This window comes from Leucopleurus acutus, assembly GCF_964270905.1.
Source record: "Leucopleurus acutus genome assembly, chromosome: 6".
NCBI lineage: Eukaryota > Metazoa > Chordata > Mammalia > Artiodactyla > Delphinidae > Leucopleurus > Leucopleurus acutus.
The window spans coordinates 64,880,103-64,898,832 of record NC_139149.1 but is presented as its reverse complement, the minus strand read 5'-3'; the positions used below and the strand labels follow the sequence as shown (position 1 = coordinate 64,898,832).

Below are 18,730 nucleotides of genomic sequence, written 5' to 3'. Positions count from 1 at the left end.
TTTTAGGAAAACAGATTAATCCAAAAAGATATTTCAAACAATTTTGTGGCTTAATCCCAAAACAAATACCAGAACTTATTTTTAAAGTACATTTTTGGGAGTTTTCTTTGCATGGAGGAGACTTCAAAAATTTTGAAAAGATTGATACCCAGGTTAATGACTGGCTGGTTTCAAAGCCCACCAAAACTGTATAGATTCAGTGGCTAAAGTAATTTGGGTTGTGAGGATGTAATTCTTTTTCCATTTGCTATCAAACATCAGCTGATAGAGAGCTAGAAGCTGCCCTCTGCATTTAAGATAATGGCCAAAATAACAGGCGTTCAGTGTTACCATACTAGGGGTGTGGCTATTCTCTCCCGTTCTTTCCTCTCTCTCTCTCATGATAAACTCAATGGGGTTGTCTATTTTTAACCTCCTGTTCTTTCCTTTTGGCAGAGTAATCAGTGCGAGGGGAGCTCTTGCCCTGAATGAATCCAAGTAACCCCGGTGGTTGCCTTCTGAAATGACCAGCAGACACACAACTGTATGGAGGCTACCCAAAGCGTAAACTCTGGTTCTAATGTACCATGTCCAGCCAAGGAAGCCCTGGTGAGGAGTTTTCTACGACAACAGTCAGTTCAGTAGCTGTGCAGGCTGGGGACTCCAAAATCGTTATAGCCATCATAAAGGTAAGCTGACAACTTCCTTTTTTCTGTGTAGCTGTGGGCTTCTTGCTGTGTGCTGATAATCCTAAAGAACATTCCACACAATCGGCAGTACACGGCACATAGAAAATAACCCAGCAGGTACATCTTATTGCTTTCTTAAATTGCAACTAAGAGAAAAACCTCTAAGTTTCAGCCAGTTGCTAGTTTCTCTTTCAGTTAGCCAGAAAACATCTATAAGCAGCTTGATTTTTCTAAAAAGCAACAACAAACTTTGCCATATACTTTCAGTTTGGTTTTTAAAGACAAAGCATTTGTGATTAAAAGTTCGTGATTGCCAGGCTGGAGTCCAGTGGACCTGGGAAATGTCTGTGATTTTTGAGAGTGGATGTGATGAAGGAGGGAAGAGGAGGGTCCCAGCAGATAAGGGGTGGCATTGTTTTGGCATGATGAGTGCAGGGAACACCTAATAAGAGACTGTGACACGTGCCCTCTGCAGCTTTGGTTCTGACATGGTAAAGACACTAGTAAATCCTTGTCACATGGTTGGGGGAATAAAGACCCTACCGGGGAAAGTGCTGAGGACATGTGTCAAATTTGCCCTTAACAGCAGGAAGTTGAAGCCACTTGGGGCTTAAAGTTTTCTTTTTTTTTTTTCCATTTTATTTTATTTTATTTTGTCATGTGCTCACAGCATCTCTCTCTCCTCTCCCTGGCAGGTCACAGAGATAAATTAAAAATAAAATCTACAAGGAAAATAATTTATAAAAGCAATTCCCTTAAAGGTTTTTGCATGTTTTATGTCAAACAGTTTGCTCATTTGCAAAGGTGACCACACATCTTTAGGTTGAAGAAGGCATCCATGATTTTATTTCCTATGAATATGTCCTGTAAAAATCCCTGAAGCCTTATGCTTGGATTTAGACAACTCACCACCTCAGGAATTCAGTGTTTAATGAAGGGAATTTAGCAAACAAGCTGGTGCTCACCACAGCCTGTTACTTTCAGAGCCCCACCAAGCTTAATTGAATGACTTTTCTGGCCTTTTGTAAGAAGCATAGACGACAGGCCTGTTTACTTTCACTTAATTGCTGCGAACTTTATGTTAATGTGAAAATTATTAACAGGAAAGCAGCACTTGACATTGAGCAAAATGATTCACTCTAGAAGCACTGAATGCAAAGTGTGCCTACCCAGGCCGATTCCCCAGGGCTCTTAAGACTTGGTCTACATAAACAGGACCTCTGCTGTGTCCCTTGACCTCTATTCTTTTCAAGGGCAATGAGTGGACATGGAAAGAAGCCTGAAGCAAAAGTAGCAAAATTGATAATTTGTGTTTGATTTTATGATGCTTTGAGTAACTGCAAATTTCAGCAGAGAGGGAAAAGAGGAAAAATTACTGTTTTTAAAAAAAGTTAAACTTTCTTTCCCTTAAATATGAAACATTTCTTAGAGTAGGATGAGGAAGAATGCATACAGAGTAAATGATGAATCAGAGGTAAATTGACAGTAAGAAAATAAAACCTCTAAAATTATACTGGAAACTCTTATTTTAACTGAACTGTGTTTCTAAGAATGTTCCCTCCGTCCTCCCTCCCCAGCTCCCTTAGTTCACTGCCATCCCATATGGAATAAACCCCAAGCTTTTCAAAAGTGGGAAGTCCATCTGAAGGGAGTAGAAGTGCCTGTGTCTGCTCTATATGGACTTCTCATTTCTAAACAGTCTCAGGGCACTAATGATCTAGAATAGACATGTGGTTTCTCATTTCTCTTCAGCAATTCACTTAGCCACGTGCACATGCCTCATAGCGGTTCCTCTTGCTTCATTGGTTGTTTCTTCTTAGAAAAGCAATTCCTTAGGAAATGCAATGATGAATTATATCTTGGAGCAATGAAAGGGTCCTAAGTGTGGAAAACAAGCTGGCTGCATTCAAATAGCAGTTGTCACACATCTAATTTCACTGACACTTTTATACATACTTTATTGAATATTCAACAACAAAATTTGGAAAACATTGTTTTAACTTTGGAATAAGCGAAAAATCAGTTGCTTCATCTGCTGTTTATTCTTTCTGGTTGGATCAGCAAGGTCAGTGTAAAGACACTAATCAGCCTACATTACATTTATGAAACCTTTTCCCTTTGGTGAAGTTTGCACCCTACTTGCTCAGATCACTATTTTTATAGAGTTCAGTTTTGTGAGTGAGAGAATGTAAAAGTGTGTGAATTATTCTATAATTTTGTACTCTTCAATAATACATAATCTACTGTATATATTCCTCATTTGGGAATTTTGAATTTATATCCAGTATGCTAAGAGAAAGGAATTTATCCTAAGCATAAAAAAAAAGAAGGAAAGACAGGGCATGGATTTGTGTTAGACCTGTTCTATTTCAATTTATGTAAGGCCTATCTATGTCTGTGGAAAGAATAAAGTATTCACCGTGTAACTGGAAACTTAAAAAAAGAAAAGAAAAAAAAGGAGAAAGGTGAAAGGAAAGGAACAAGAGGAACTAAAAGTACATTTTATTTCATTTTTATTTTTAGTGTGGCAAGTGGGTACAACTTCAATTGGCTGAATCACAGCCCAATCTTCTGGAAATTGGAAGCAATCAAGATGAAACCAAAAAACTTCTTCATGATCATGAACTTCTTTTGGCCAAGCTTAAGGTAAGATATTAAGATATGAAGCAGATACAAAATTAAAAAGAAATAAAAAGCTGTTTCTTACACTTCCTCTTGATTCCCCTGATGCCACTGGCCTATGTCCAGGTTAACATAGTGCCAGATAGGTAATGGAAAAACACTATAGTTATTTATGAGCAAACACCAACATTGGAGAGAATTAACAAGATTGTTTTCAACTTTCCCTAATGTGATAGAAAATATGGAGTGATAATATTTTCACTGTGGAGAAATAAGTACCTTCTTTTTCCTGGCTGCCTCAGTGGAAAAAAAAAAAATTCCTTCATTTTTCCATTTCATGCAACATACTGTCAAGCCACAACAACAGATCCAAACTTCCTATTGTTAATGAGACCTGCTGGCAAAAATAATATAGAGGCTTTTTCCCTCTCGAACTATTGAAAATATCTGATTTTATATTTAATATTAAGAGTTCTTGAAACCAAAGAATGGTTTTAATAAATAGAGTTATTATTACCTATATGTTGTGATTATTTAGTTAAGAATCTAGAAACAGTGTTGGTTTGAGATTGCCAGATAAGGTATCTAATCAGAGACAAGAATGTCGTTTGTGGGGCCCAGTGCAAAGTGAAAATGTGGGACTCCCTGTTCAAAAAGCAGGAAAAAACTTTTTCTTGGCCTGTCATGGTGTTTTTTTAATCTGCTATGTAATGTCTGGCTCCTTCAGCCATGGGGATATATGTGGGGTGAGTGCACCCCTCACAGGCACTGGGCCTCAGTCCCAGCTCAGTGCAGAGGGTGTGGGCCTAACCCCAACCCTTCCTGAGCTGTGCCCTGACCCCTGCCAGGGCAGATGACAGAGGTCACTGAGCAGGGGCGGGAGAGCAGACAGGATAGCAAAGAGATTCTCTCCCCGGAGGGCAGGACCACACGCGAGATGAAGCTCCCATCCCCCAGCACTTCCTCTGTTGTCCCATTGGACTTCACTTATAAAACACACAGTCAAAGATAAAATTGTTAAGAATTTCAAGACAGTGACAGGTAAGACGTTAAACTACAAGTGGTTTCTCCGTCTGAGAACGGAGCCCTGTGCAGCAGCCAGCTCTGTGAGTAATAACCCTCTTAAGCAAATGAATGTCATCACTAAGATCAAAGAGGTTTGATTCAGAAGGCTGCAATGACTAGATGTTCTGTGTCTTCAGTACTTTAATATTACTGGCTTCTTTGAACATCTAGGCTGGAATTTCCACTTGCTTCCTAGATTTAGAGGCAGATCTGTTCTGCTTCTGACATATACCAACAGCAGTAGTAAAAGTAAAAGGGTAAATCAGACTGAGAAGTTGAAGAAAGAATTAGTACTGAAGCAGGGGGCTATTAGAATCCAGAATTTATTCTCCTGTGTAGACAGCTCCTTGCGCTGGGCTCTGGGCTGTCTTTCAAGGAAGAAATCCCTGGCGACCAGGAAGTCCTTTGTATATCTTAAAAAACACACGATGATGTGAACAGTCATTGAACAAGGAATCAAAAGACCTATGTTTTAGCACTAATTGTGCTGCTAACTAGTGTCGTTTGGCCAACAATTCAAGGTTTTGCTGCTACACAAAAAGCTTAATATTATGAATTGTGGAAACCCAACACTTCCTTGCAATTCTTGCCCATCCACAGAGGTTTACTTTCTCAAGGTCTCCTGTGTCCCCAGCCCCTTCATGTGTACCTGCCGACTGTTTCTAAAGTTAACCTGGATTTGAAGCTACATCCCTTCCCCAGGTCCCGCTAGCAATTCATGCCCAGCCAGCACTTTCAGGTACACTGATGAACTGTGAGTGGTGGGGAAGCTCACAGCAGTCTGGGTCTCTCAGGCTACCTCTTTCCCCCGCCCCAATCCTATTCCTGTCCAGGCCCACAACTCCAGGGAGAATTCTTTTGTAAGCAGAGCAGTTCATCTCTCCTTAACGACTATGCTCAAATTTGCATACCTACATCCATTCAGGAGCTCAGCTGGAAAAGCGTTTTCCATCAACAGGATCCATCTTTAGAAGGTGCTTGTGATTCTCAATTTTAAAGTCTTGTCCTTTAATGCCAGTCTTCTGGCTATGGACTAGCCTTCTGGACTTCACGCTTTTATCTGTAAAAATGATTGGGAGAGGATGAATCAAAGGTTCATATCTATTGCGGATCTTACCATAACAAGCAATGGAATAGTGGGACCATTCTGCCTCTCTGTACGTGGATCTAAGAACATGAGGTCTCAAGTAAAAAGGCCTTTTGGCTTCACGCAGGCCTCTAACCATGACCTCTTAATGTCTATCTCCCATACTCTCTCCCACCCCACTTTACCCAACTAACCAGCCACTTACCCCCAAGAAATTTTAAGTAGTAGCATCGTTTTGGTTAAAAAAAATCAAGGAGTCTGAAGTCTGTTTCAGATTTGCTGACAAAATACTTTTTTAAATAAGAAAAATGTGATTTCCATATTGCAAATAGATAGAGCACTAATTTAATCAATGTACTAGTTATTATGCTGTTAGGGTAGGTACAGTCTTAACCTGTAGCAGAAAATTGTTGTACCAAGTCATTTTTAATATGAGCTTTTTGAATGATAGGAACATTAGTAGTTCAATAAGCCAATAATATTTCATATTTAATGTTCATTCCAGTCCTTTTCCTATGCACAGGGCCCTGGGATTTGTTCTAATTATAAAGAAGAATGTACTCTTAGGAGTGTCGGGAGGGTGTAGGAGTTCTGTGCTGAGTCCACTCTGCTTTGGGCAAAGCAGATAGACTCTCTTGTCTCAGATTCTTTATTTGAAAAATTATGATAATAACAGATACCCTTAAACACCTAAAAAGGAAATCTGGGGGAGACATGCAATGATTTATAGAAGTGCTTGCTGTTGATAATTAATATATCAGAGAAATTTGGATGTTTAATTTGATAGAAAAGCTATTTTCCGCCTTCCATTGAAAAATATCTCAGACCATAATAATTTAGACTAAAGGGAAAAATTCTGGAAACACAGAATTTTTATGAGTGTTTCTAATGTTGGTAATATCTTATACCCCAGAGATCTGATTTTCCTTTCAGCAGGGTACTTAACCATTCCTGTGGAGTGTCCAGAGAAAAAATATTTCCCTATTTTCAGTGGGGAAAACATAGTCATGTGGAAAAAGCATTCATTCCCTAAAGGCATCTAGATTCCCAAACCAGACTCATTATTTTTAATGAGAAAGAAGAAGTTCAGGAGAGGGGAGAGGGAGATGTAAGCAGGTAACAAAGATCTGTCTGTGGCCACTGTCAACACTATCCTCAGATGGTCAAAGAGGAAAAGAGGGGTTGGAAATGCCTTACGAATGTTGCTGAGAACGTTCTATCCCTCAGTATCCATCTTGCAAGTAACTACGTTGCTATTGTGCAAAGGAGTTACAACTGTAAGAACCAAGAAAACCTCTGGACCCTAGCTCCTGTATTTGTATTTAATATATGATATTAGCATTCAGTGAAGAATGACCTTTTAAAGTATAAAAAACTGAAAAATTTCACCTCTGACTTGACGCATAAATCTATCAACTCCCTGATCTGACTAAATCTCTGACCCAGTGAATGTTTATTTTTGTCCTGTTTCTCTTTACTTAGTTAAAAATGAATAGTCAAAATGTATTAGTAGTAAAGTTTAAAGTCTTACTAAAACTTATTCCTTAAATAAGGAATAATGTGATTCTCTGCTGTGAGCTGGAATATTTAGTGTGAATACATTATTTAAAAAAATTATTATTGTGGTAAAAAAATATATACTTTTTTTTTTTTTTTTTTTTTTTTTTTTTGCGGTACTCGGGCCTCTCACTGTTGTGGCCTCTCCCGTTGCGGAGCACAGGCTCCGGACGCGCAGGCTCAGCGGCCATGGCTCACGGACCCAGCCGCTCCACGAAATGTGGGATCTTCCCGGATTGGGGCACGAACCCGTGTCCCCTGCACCGGCAGGCAGACTCTCAACCACTGTGCCACCAGGGAAGCCCAATCTCAACCATTTTTAAGTGTACAATTCAGGGGCATTAATTATATTAAGCATGTTGTGCAACCATCACAGCTATCAATTTCCCAAACTTTTTCGTCACCCCAAACAGAAACTCTGTAGCTATTAAGCAAAGACTCCCACTCCTCCCTTCCCTGGTTACCTCTAATCTGCTTTCTGCCCTTATGAATTTGTCCGTTTTAGGTATTTCATGTAAATAGAATCATGTAATATTTATCCTTTTGTGTCTGGCTTATTTCACTTAGCATATAATGTTTTCAAGAGTCATCCATATTGTAGCAGGTATCAGACCTTCATTCCTTTTTATGAATGAATAATTTTCAAATATATGGATATACCACATTTTATTTATTCACTCATCTGTCCATGGACACTTGGGTTATTTCCACTTTTTCAGCTACTGTAAATAATGCTACAGTGAATGTTGGTGTACAGGTATCTGTTTGAGTACTGCTTTCAATTCTTTTGGAGTGGAATTGCCTAGTCATAGGGCATTTCTGTGCTAAGTCTTTGAGGAAACACCAAAATGTCTTTCACAGCAGCTGCGCCATATTACATTCCCATCAGCAATGTACAGGTGTTCCAATTTCTTCACATCCCGGTTAAACTTGTTTTTTAGTTTGTTTGTTTTGCGGTATGCGGCCTCTCACTGTTGTGGCCTCTCCCGTTGCGGAGCACAGGCTCCGGACGCGCAGGCTCAGTGGCCATGGCTCACGGGCCCAGCTGCTCCGTGGCATGTGGGATCTTCCCAGACCGGGGCACGAACCCGTGTCCCCTGCATTGGCAGGCGAACTCTCAACCACTGAGCCACCAGGGAAGCCCAAACTTGTTATTTTCTCTGTGTGTGTATGTGTGTGTGTTTAATTATAGCCATCCTATTAGGTGTGAAGTGATATCTTGTGGTGGTTTTGATTTGTATTTCTTTAATGACTAATAATGTTAAACATCTTTTCATGTGCTTACTGGACAATTGTATATCTTCTTCGGACAAATGTCTTTTACCCGTTTTTTAATTGGGTTGCTTGTTTTTTGTTACTGAGTTGTAGGAGTTCTTTGCATATTCTGAATATTAATTCCTTGTCAGATATAGGATTTGCAAATATTTTCTCCCATTCTGTAGATTATCTTTTCACTTTCTTGATGATGGTCTTAATAATATACTTTAATAAAGTAAGTCTGTGTGACTTGAATTATATGTATTTACATATTAGAGAAAATTTTATAGCATGTGTGTTGTGAATGTGATGGAACACTTTAGAACAGTATTGGAAGAGGACTAACCTATTTTACATTATCTATGTCATAGCAGTGTTTTACCCTAAATGTTTACTTCATATAGGAGATTCGTTTTCTCTCCTTTGTGTTTTCCTATAGACCCACAAGTTAGGGAATTCTACTCTCTCAGAAATGTTGTGGACGATGCTTTCACCCATGTCTTCTCTTCCCTTCTCTTCCTTTAGGAGTGAGGGGGCGGGGGGTGTTACCCAGTTGGTGAGACTAGGGGAAGAAGTGGCCACCATGGGGAAGCCAGCCTCAAAGGCTCTCTCTGCAGACTCTGACTACCCGTGGGCTGCAGGTTCTCTCGTCTCTCTGCTTCTGCATGATTTGGCCAGATGTCCCTATGTGGAAGAGGAAGGCCACAATCCAACCTACACAGAGCAGCCAAATATGTGTCTATACCTCAGACCCAGTTGTCTCCATAGGCAGGTCACAAGGACTAGATTTTTAAAGAGAAAAAGTAGGAAGTCAAATCAAACCCACCCTCCAGTCCAGCTTTACCAGTAATAAGAGCAGATATTTTGATCCATATCTGACCTTGATGTCTGTTTCTCAGTTGATTTGGAATCTTGAGGAGAGAGAGGTGAAATTAATTGGCACCTTCCAAATTCCAACACTTAATTGATCTTTGGTTCAAAGGGATCTGTGTCTTAGTGTTCTATACATGTAAAGTACCTGGCATATTTTCACTGATCATTTTGACAAAGGTCACTGAAACAATGTAGGAACAATGCAGGGTTCCTGGGGGAGTGGGGACTAGTGGGTGGTATAATTTCTCTTTTAGGCTTTTGAGAATAGAGAACTTTTATATTTAAAACACAAAAATAGTATTCTCACAACTATGAAACAGCAAAACTTCCCAGTGATTTTCCCTGGCTGACTTAACACTTTCCTAGTGTACAGGGTATTTCTTTTCCCAGATGTTCAGTTCCAGTGAACCGTATGGAGCTGTGGAGTGAAATAAAATTCGAATAGCATTCTCTGTATTTGGAAAGTGTCATGGGCAATCTTATAAAATATTGTTTTTATAAGATAGGTTGGTTTAAGAGGCTAGAGAGTCCATGACATAGGCTTCTCAGACATGGAGTTAAGGCACATTAAGATTGCAGATATCACAAATAATTTGTTACTAGTTTGGGCTAAGCCGCAGTTCAGAGGATGTCCATACTTAATGAAGTGTTGATATGAGTTGATTTACTAGAGCGGAAGGAGTTCTATAAGGAGAAAATTTTGTTGGCACAGAGCCTGAAGAGTACAAAATTTGGAAAGGATGCTCTCTATCTTATCCCTGTCTTGGTTTAGCAGTCAAGGTTGGGCTCCTTGGTTGAAGCTGAAGGGCCTGTGGGAAACATGAAGCACTCATCGTATTGCTTTGTGGCTGGGACACCAAGTGACACAGAGTCCACAAGAAGAGAAGCATCTTCCACACTTCTGCAAGGAACAGAGCAGGGCTTGGTTATAGCAGATACTGACAACTTTTTTGACAACTCTAGAAGGACCCAATATACAAGAAGATTACGGTAGATTAAAAATGGCCATAAAGTCTTTGGCACTCTTCCCAATGAGAAGTGGGGTCTATGTTCATTCCCTTAAAACTGGTCAGACTCTGGGACTGCTTTGAGCAAAAGAATACAGCATAGATGATGTGGTGCCAGTTTCCAGTCCAGTCTCAAGAGACTGGCTGCTTTCTCTTCCTGTAATTTCAAATAGTTGCTCCTGGAACCTAACCAACTGAGTACGTCAAGGAGCACTATGGAGAGACCCATGTGGAGAAGAACTGAGGGTCCCAGCAACAGCTCTGGCTGAGATCCTGGCCAACAGCCAACCAACTTGCCAGCCCTGTGAGCGAGCCATTTGAGCCATCTTGAAAGTTGATTCTCCAGACCTGATTGGGCTTTCAACCTGACCTATGCGGAACAGAGACAAGTCTTACCCACTGAGCCCTGCCTGAGAATCATGAGCACAATAAATAATTGTTATTTTAGGTCTTTAGAGTGTGCAGTGGTTTGTCACACAGCAGTAGATAACTGGAACAGAGGGCAAGAGCAATGGTGGCATCCTCTAGGGATTTTGAAGGCAACGCTCATGAATGAAAAGAGACAGGCAGAAGAAAGCAAGAGTTTTCATGGAGAGATAGTTGAGAAGCAGAACTAAGATTCTTTAAAATGAAAGATGGTATGATAAATAAGTAAATAAATAAAAAGAAAAATTTGAAGTTTGTGAGTGATCTTCTTTTGGAAAAATGATTCTGAAAAGCAGATGCAAAGATATCTATTATAATGTTAGTCTCTTTGACTTGAATTTTAATATACTTTCTTGATCAGGAGGAAAAAGTTTGTAGTTATAATTCAGCACACAGGGGTGTGCACAGAATATTATGGGTATATTGTGGAAGGAATGACTAATTCTGCCAGGAAAACTAGGGGAAGCTTGACAGAGAAAGTGACTTATGAGCTGTCCCGGAGGTGAATATGAGTTTTCCAGACACCACTGACCAATTTAAAGGACAAACGATGAACTGGAAGGAAAATATTTGCAATTTATATGACAGTCAAAGGGTTATACTCCTTCATGTTGATAAGAAAGACAAATAAGCCAAAAATAAATAAATAAAAAATAGACTATTCACAGAAGAGAGGCAGATTGCCAATAAACATGTAAAAAGAAACTCAATGTCAATAATGGCCTGAGAAATGAAACTAAATAATGATAAATTTTTAATTGCCTATACACCATTAAAAGTTTAAAATATTGATAACATTCAGTGATGGTGAGAATGTGAGGAAAGGGACGTTCTACTATACTGTTGGTGAGAATTTGGATTAACACAATCATTTTGGAAACTAGCAAGCATTAAAATGTAAAATGCTCACATCCTGAGACTCAGCAACCTCACCTCTGGGAATTCATCCTTGGAAATGAAAGCACTAGTAAGGATATAGATATGAAGATGCTTTGCTATGATATTAAGCATCTTTTCACATGTTTTTGGTAGAATAACCTAACTGGAAACAAAACAATGTCCAACAATAGGGGAATAAATTTATAAGCTGATTATTTATGCTACTTTTATACTGTGGAAGAGTATGCTGAGCCCTAGGACTATTGCTGTGACATAGATGAACCTGTGAGTGTTTAAACCAGTGTTGGTTGGGCTATATGTTATTTGTCACCAACATATTCCTATTTGAAAACTTGGTCAAAAGTCAGGATCACAACTAACATTTTTGAGATCATAGGCCTGTAGTTTCCAAGCTGTTAATTATTTTAAAATACTCCTTTAAAATATAAATCTACAAGCAAAAATTTTTAATGGAAAGTAGAACCCATAGTCCTTATTAGTTATGAAAAGAGGGTCTTGGTCCAAGATTTGGACTGACAAGGCAGAACTCTGACAGTTCAAGAAATATAAGTGAGGGGTAGTAGAGGTAAGATTGTAGCTGGTAGCATAGGACCCACTCACCCCCACTCCCAATCTTCAATATACTGAGTTATATTAAATGTCAGGGTAAAAATATACCTTTTTCATTCTATACAGAAGGCAACAGATACTTCTGCTCCAGAAAAGCCGTAAGTAAGTATCATACTTAACCAAGAATGAGGGGAGTTTGTTTTGTTTATTTGTTTTAAGTCTAGTACGACTCCTACCTGATTAGCCTTAGCCAGAATGCATCTTTTCTAAACTCTAGACTTATCTTAGATATACTATAAGTATAAATGTGTAAAACTCAAGATGTTTTCAAATAACATGGCTGTATCATTCTCATGACAAGTTCATCTAGCTATTAGTCCTCAGGAGAATACATCAAACTTCTGATTCTGTGGTTAGCTCTGATCTTCAAATTACCTGTATCCTCTGTCTCCCACCTAACACATATTTGAAGTTCAGGGACTTGAGTGAGATTAGAATTTTTGTCTTTTTTTTTTTTTTTTAATGTCTTAAAGTTGGATACTAGTTCCAGTTCCAGGAAAGATGGAATAAATAGCCTCTACCCTGTCTCCATTAAATGCAACTATAAACCTTGGCAGTATGTATGTGTGCTGAGGATGCTGAAGAGGAGGGACTAGCATGTAGATTAGGGAAAGAGACCAGAATTCCAAAGGCCACCAAGTCAGCAGTATTGTTTTTTCTCTCTTCAATATTACCCAGCTTGGATTCAAAAGCAAGTTGACACTCTGAAGTATGCATCAGATATGGACAGAAAAAGTTCCAGAAAAGTCTTCTCTTTCAGATCTGAGCACTAGAAAGAGGACTTCTGTGAGTCAGACAGAAAGGGAGGAAATACTGTGCTTTTGCCTTTGCTTTGTGGTTTTCTATTCTCTCTTCCCCAGCCCAGGCAATCCCCCAGCGATGGTGAAGATGGAGGCAACAGGCAGGTGCCTGAATCTCTGAGGTAGGGGGTCCTCTCTGACCAGAGGACCTGTGGTCCCTGAGCTTGTTGTAAATTCACATAGCGTTTTCCTCCCTCTGTTCTCCCCACTGCTAGGTCCGGCAGACACAGTGGTGGGAGGGAAACCAAAGCCCCAGGTTTCAGGCCAGAGGACCAGTAAGGGGGCTTCTATGGTACAAATTTCAGGCACTGGGTCAAGCCAGTGAAATGAGAAGACAGAGAAGGTGAGAGAGCAGTCTCACCGTTCAGCCCAGTAACTCACGTTATACAGATGGCTGATTTTCTTAAAGAAATCCTAATTACTCTGTCAGTAGAGAGGGAACTCTAAAAACCATGAGCTGTTAGATTCAGTTTCGTAGGACATATTTTTTTTTACTTTAAGTTCAGCTCAAAACATATCCGAAGTATTTACATAATCGGAACTAGAGAGACCCAAACCACTGAAGGCTGTTGCAGCTGCTTTCTGAAAGCCTGAGATTTCTGCTTCAGTGTTCCCATAGGCTATTAAACTTTTATTAATGTGTTGGACAGAAAATACTTTGCTAGTGTGTTATACTTCTGAGAGCAGCAATAAATAGAAACATATAATGTGAACCACAAATGCAATCTCATATTTACTTTTATTTATTTATTTTTCCAGTTTTATTGAGATAATTGGCATACATCACCGTATAAATTTAAGGCATACAGCGTGATGGTTTGATTTACATATATTGTGAAATGATCACCACATTGGTTCAGCTAAGATCCATCTTCTTATACAGGTACAATAAAAAAAAGAAAGAAGAAAAGGAAAAAAAATTCTCCTTGTGATAAGAACTCCCTTACTCTCTTAACAACTTTCCCCCGTATCATGCAGCAGTGTTAGCTCTAGACATTGTGTTGTATGTTACATCTTATAACTGGAAGTTTGTGCTGTTGACCACCTCCCTCCAATTCCCCCTCTCCACACCTTCTGCCTCTGGTAACTACCAATCTGTTCTCTGTATCCATGAGCTCAGTTTTGTTGTTTGTTTGTTTTGTTTTTAGATTCCACATGTAAGTGAGATCATACAGCTATTTGTCTTTCTCTGACTTATTTCACTTAGCACAGTGCTTTCCAGGTTCATTCATGTTGTTGCAAATGGTAGGATTTCATTGTTTTTTTTATGACTGAATGATATTCCATTGTATGTATATACCACATCTTCTTTATCCACTCATCCATCAATGGACACTTAGGTTGCTTCTGTGTCTTGGCTATTGTAAATAATGCTGTTATGAACATGGGGGTGCAGATATCTTTTGAGTTACTGTTTTCACTTCCTTTGGATATATTCCCAGAAATGTATCATTTGGTAGTTCTATTTTCAACATTTTGAGGATCCTTCATACTGTTTGCCATAGTGGCTGTACCAGTTTACAATCCTACCAGCAGTGCACAAGGGTTCCCTTATCTCCACATCCATGCCAGCATTATTATCTCTTGACTTTTTGATGATGGTCATTCTATTAGGTGAGCGGTGATGTCTCATTGTGCTTTTTTCTTTGCTTTTCTTTTTTTTAAATGAATTAATTAATTTTTATTTTTGGCTGTGTTGGGTCTTTGTTGCTGCGCGTGGGCTTTCTCTAGTTGTGGCGAGCAGGGGCTACTCTGCGTTGCGGCACACGGGCTCTAGAATGCAGGCTCAGTAGTTGTGGCGCACGGGCTTAGTTGCTCAGCAGCATGTGGGATCTTCCCTGACCAGGGCTCAAACCCATGTCCCCTGCATTGGCAGGAGGATTCTTAACCACTGCGCCACCAGGGAAGTCCCCTCTCATTGTCGTTTTAATTCACATTTGCCTAATGGCTAACGATGTTGAGCATCTTGTCATGTACCTGTTAGCCTTTCATATATTTAATTTGGAGAAATGTCTATTCAGATCCTTTGCCCATTTTTTAATTGGGTTATTTGGGGTTTTTTGCTATTGAATTGTAGGAGTTTTTATATATTTTGGATATTAACCCCTTTTCAGATATATGATTTGAAAATATTATTTTCCCATTCCATAGGTTGTCTTTTCACTTTGTTGATGGTTTCCTTTGCTGTGCAGAAGCTTTTTAGTTTGATGTAGTCCCACTTGTTTATTTTTAATTTTGTTGCTTGTGCTTTAGATGTCATATCCAAAAAAATAATTACCAAGACACACGTCAAGGAGCTTTGTTCCTATGTTTTCTAGGAGTTTCATGGTCTTTAATCCTTTTGAGTTAACTTTTGTAAGTGGTGTAAGATACAGATTCAGTTTCATCCTTTTACATGTGAATATCCAATTATCCCAGCACCATTTATTTTATTTTTTTAATTTTTTTAACATCTTTATTGGAGTATAATTGCTTTACAATGGTGTGCTAGCTTGTGCTTTACAACAAAATGAATCAGCTATACATATGCATATGTTCCCATATCTCTTCCCTCTTGTGTCTCCCTCCCTCCCACCCTCCCTATCCCACCCCTCCAGGCGGTCGCAAATCACCGAGCTGATCTCCCTGTGCTATGCAGCTGCTTCCCACTAGCTATCTACCTTACGTTTGGTAGTGTATATATGTCCATGCCTCTCTCTCACTTTGTCACAGCTTACCCTTCCCCCTCCCCATATCCTCAAGTCCATTTTCTAGTAGGTCTGTGTCTTTATTCCTGTTTTACCCCTAGGTTCTTCATGACATTTTTTTTCTTAAATTCCATATATATGTGTTAGCATACAATATTTGTCTCTCTCTTTCTGACTTACTTCACTCTGTATGACAGACTCTAGGTCTATCCACCTCATTACAAATAGCTCAATTTCGTTTCTTTTTATGGCTGAGTAATATTCCATTGTATATATGTGCCACATCTTTATCCATTCATACGATGATGGACACTTAGGTTGTTTTCATCTCCGGGCTATTGTAAATAGAGCTGCAATGAACATTTTGGTGCATGACTCTTTTTGAATTATGGTTTTCTCGGTATATGCCCAGTAGTGGGATTCCAGCACCATTTATTGAACATATATGTAATTTTAAATTTTCTAATAGCCTAATGTAGATTTTAGAGCATTAAACACTTACATTAGAAAAGGATAAATGTCTTAACTCAACAATCTATGTTTTTGCCTTAAGAAACTAGAAAAATAAGAGCAAATTAAAACTGAGGCAAACAGAATGAAGCAAAAAATAAAGATAAGAGCAGAAATTAATGAAACAGATAATAGAACAATAACAGAGAAATGCATGGTTCTTTGAAAAAGTCAGTAAAATTTTGATAAGCCTCTAGCCAGACTGAGAAAGGTAAAAAGAGAGAAGGCAAAAATTACGAGTATTAGGTATGAAAGATGGGGCATCACTATAAACCCCACAGACATTAAAAATATAATGTAGTAATACTATGAACAACGCTGTGCACATAAATTCAACAATTTAAATGAAATGAACCAATTCTTTGAAAGCCACAAATTACCAAAACTCACCCAATAATAAAAGTAAAAACAAGTGAAATTAATTTAGTAATATGTTTAATTTATTCTAATATATTTAAATTATCATTCAATATGTAATCATTATAAAAACTATTAATGCGATATTTTAATTTTTTGTATTAAATCTTCAAAATCCTGTGTGTACATTATACTTATAGCACATCACAATATGAACTAGCCACATTTCAAATGGCTAGTGGATACCGTATTAGACAGTGAATATTTAGAGACTAAAGGAGGTTAAATCTTCTGGGAATGAAAATAGTTTATTTTTTAGCTCAGGAGAAGTCTGCTTATAATCAAGCCAATGTATGGAGAATCTGAAAAGGATAATTATGAGATGAGATTTCTTTCAGGGACAAGAAATGAAAGAAAAGTAGGCCAAAATATTTCTAATGGTAATTTTTTGAAGGTGATTAATAAAACAGTGTTATTAGATACTTTCACAGGAGTAGGTATATTTTTCCCAGTGTAATACTTTTTAAAATGTAGGAGTGTAATTGCATTTGCACATGTGTTTTAGCTATTGCAATTGATTTTACTTGAAAGAGTAATTTCTTTAAAACAAATTACATAAGCATTTTGAAAGAATGAAAAGAAAGCTTTGTATCAATATTAATCTAGTTTGAAAGGCTGACAGTAGAAGGCAGTAATTAAATGGTGAATTGTCTGGTTGAGAGTTCTGAAAGCATTAGTGCACATTTCGTTAATGATTTTATGTGTAATTAGTTTGTTGTTCATTGTTCATCCATTTCTCAGATATTGCTCAGTGGACTTCTTATGGTTTTGTTGCTTAGTAGTGCTAATAACATGGGCGGCCAAATGCAATTCAGATTCTAAAAACAGCTGAAAGGATTCTGTTAATATGCCTTGGTTAATTTTGCTTAATGTTGGTTAACAGGTCATTAAAGACTATATATTTTGTTACTTGAGTGATGAATATAGAGCAAGGATATATTTTTGTTAGCATATTTATAAAACTTGGACTAACAAAGAATTTTTCTTTGTGTTGCTTAATTCATTTATAAGTATTTCACATATGACTAGTTTTCCTTTATGGTTGTAGGCGATGGCCTAAATTCTGAATAATAAACAAAAGAGAGGATGCAAATGTTACTGAAAAAATACGATCTCTAGTAACCTGAGTGGTCCACCAGTTTTTATTGTCATTTAGTGTTTTGTACTTGGAGAAGGACATACACGGTCTGTAAATGTGGTAAAGATTTAAATCTCTGGTAAGTCCTGCTTTTCAGAGCTAAGCCACCCCCCTGGAAAAAGTGTTGGATAATTCATCAAGATGAGGAGGACAAATAATTGTAAATTCTGGATTTTCTTTCTCTTTTAAGAACAATAAGGTTTTCCATATTATCTGAGACTTACAACTGGCCTGCAAAAAAGTTTAAGTAAACACAGGAATACCAAACAACATTTTCAATCCTGATATTCCCATTTTGGCCAATTCATTAGTCATTGTGAGAGATTACTTTTAATAACTCAGGTTTATATTTCTACAAGACAACCAGCTAAACTTACATGTAGAATTTCACCATACTTACCAGAATTTTCATCATTGACTTAGGGACCCAATGTATAGCTATAGGTCATCCTCTGTGTACACAGATCAGAATTGGGTGCACAAAGGGTTATGGCCATGAGACATTACAAAATGAGGACAAGTTCCTACCCCTTGAAAGGCTTGCAGAAGCAATAATGTTTACTACCTATTGGCCATTTTTATGTGCCAGTCATCATACTAGCATTAAGTATTTAATCCTTACATCAAGGATATATTCACATTTACCAGATGGTTAAACAAGTTCAGTAGTGGCTTTTGCCCAAGTTCCACAATAGTTTATGTCACTATGTATTACTGCCACTCTAATTTATTTAAAGAGGTAGGATTAATATTCAGAATATATCCATTGCCAGGTAATATCAATATATGAAAAACTATATACAAGGTGCTGACAGATGGCTCATGCAAGAGTTACGAGCCCAAGAGATGAGAATATTATTTGGATCTCAAAGCAAGTGACAGGTAAGGATTGCTTGTCAAAATGACATTCCAGATCAGAGAATGGGTTAGCAAAGCTGTTGAGACAAATGTAAGCAAGATACACATAGGCACATGAAGAACACTGCCAGGAAATATTGAGATAAGGCAAAACTTGTATGGAGGATAAGGGCTTGGGCTGAAAGGCAGGACATGTTGGGCTATGCAGTTAGATTTGATTGTGGCCAAGAGTTGGTTCTTAAAGTAGGG

At 38.3% G+C, this 18,730-nt stretch overlaps 1 protein-coding gene across 4 annotated transcripts in view; it reads left to right on the top strand.

Annotated features, from left to right (window-relative positions):
* Positions 1 to 395: 395 nt before the first annotated feature.
* The window catches only part of CCDC141 (coiled-coil domain containing 141), a gene marked incomplete at its 3' end in the record, with an annotated part of 202,735 nt that continues 184,400 nt past the window's right edge, over positions 396 to 18,730 (top strand). For 3 of the 4 annotated variants that reach the window (XM_082841904.1, XM_082841903.1, XM_082841901.1), the window contains exons 1-2: positions 396 to 668; positions 3,192 to 3,314. In XM_082841904.1, the coding sequence (XP_082698030.1) occupies positions 567 to 668; positions 3,192 to 3,314 (225 nt within the window). In that variant the 5' untranslated portion in view covers positions 396 to 566. Of the gene's footprint in view, positions 669 to 3,191; positions 3,315 to 18,730 lie in introns of those variants that run through there. The other variant, XM_082841902.1, reaches the window with a different exon arrangement.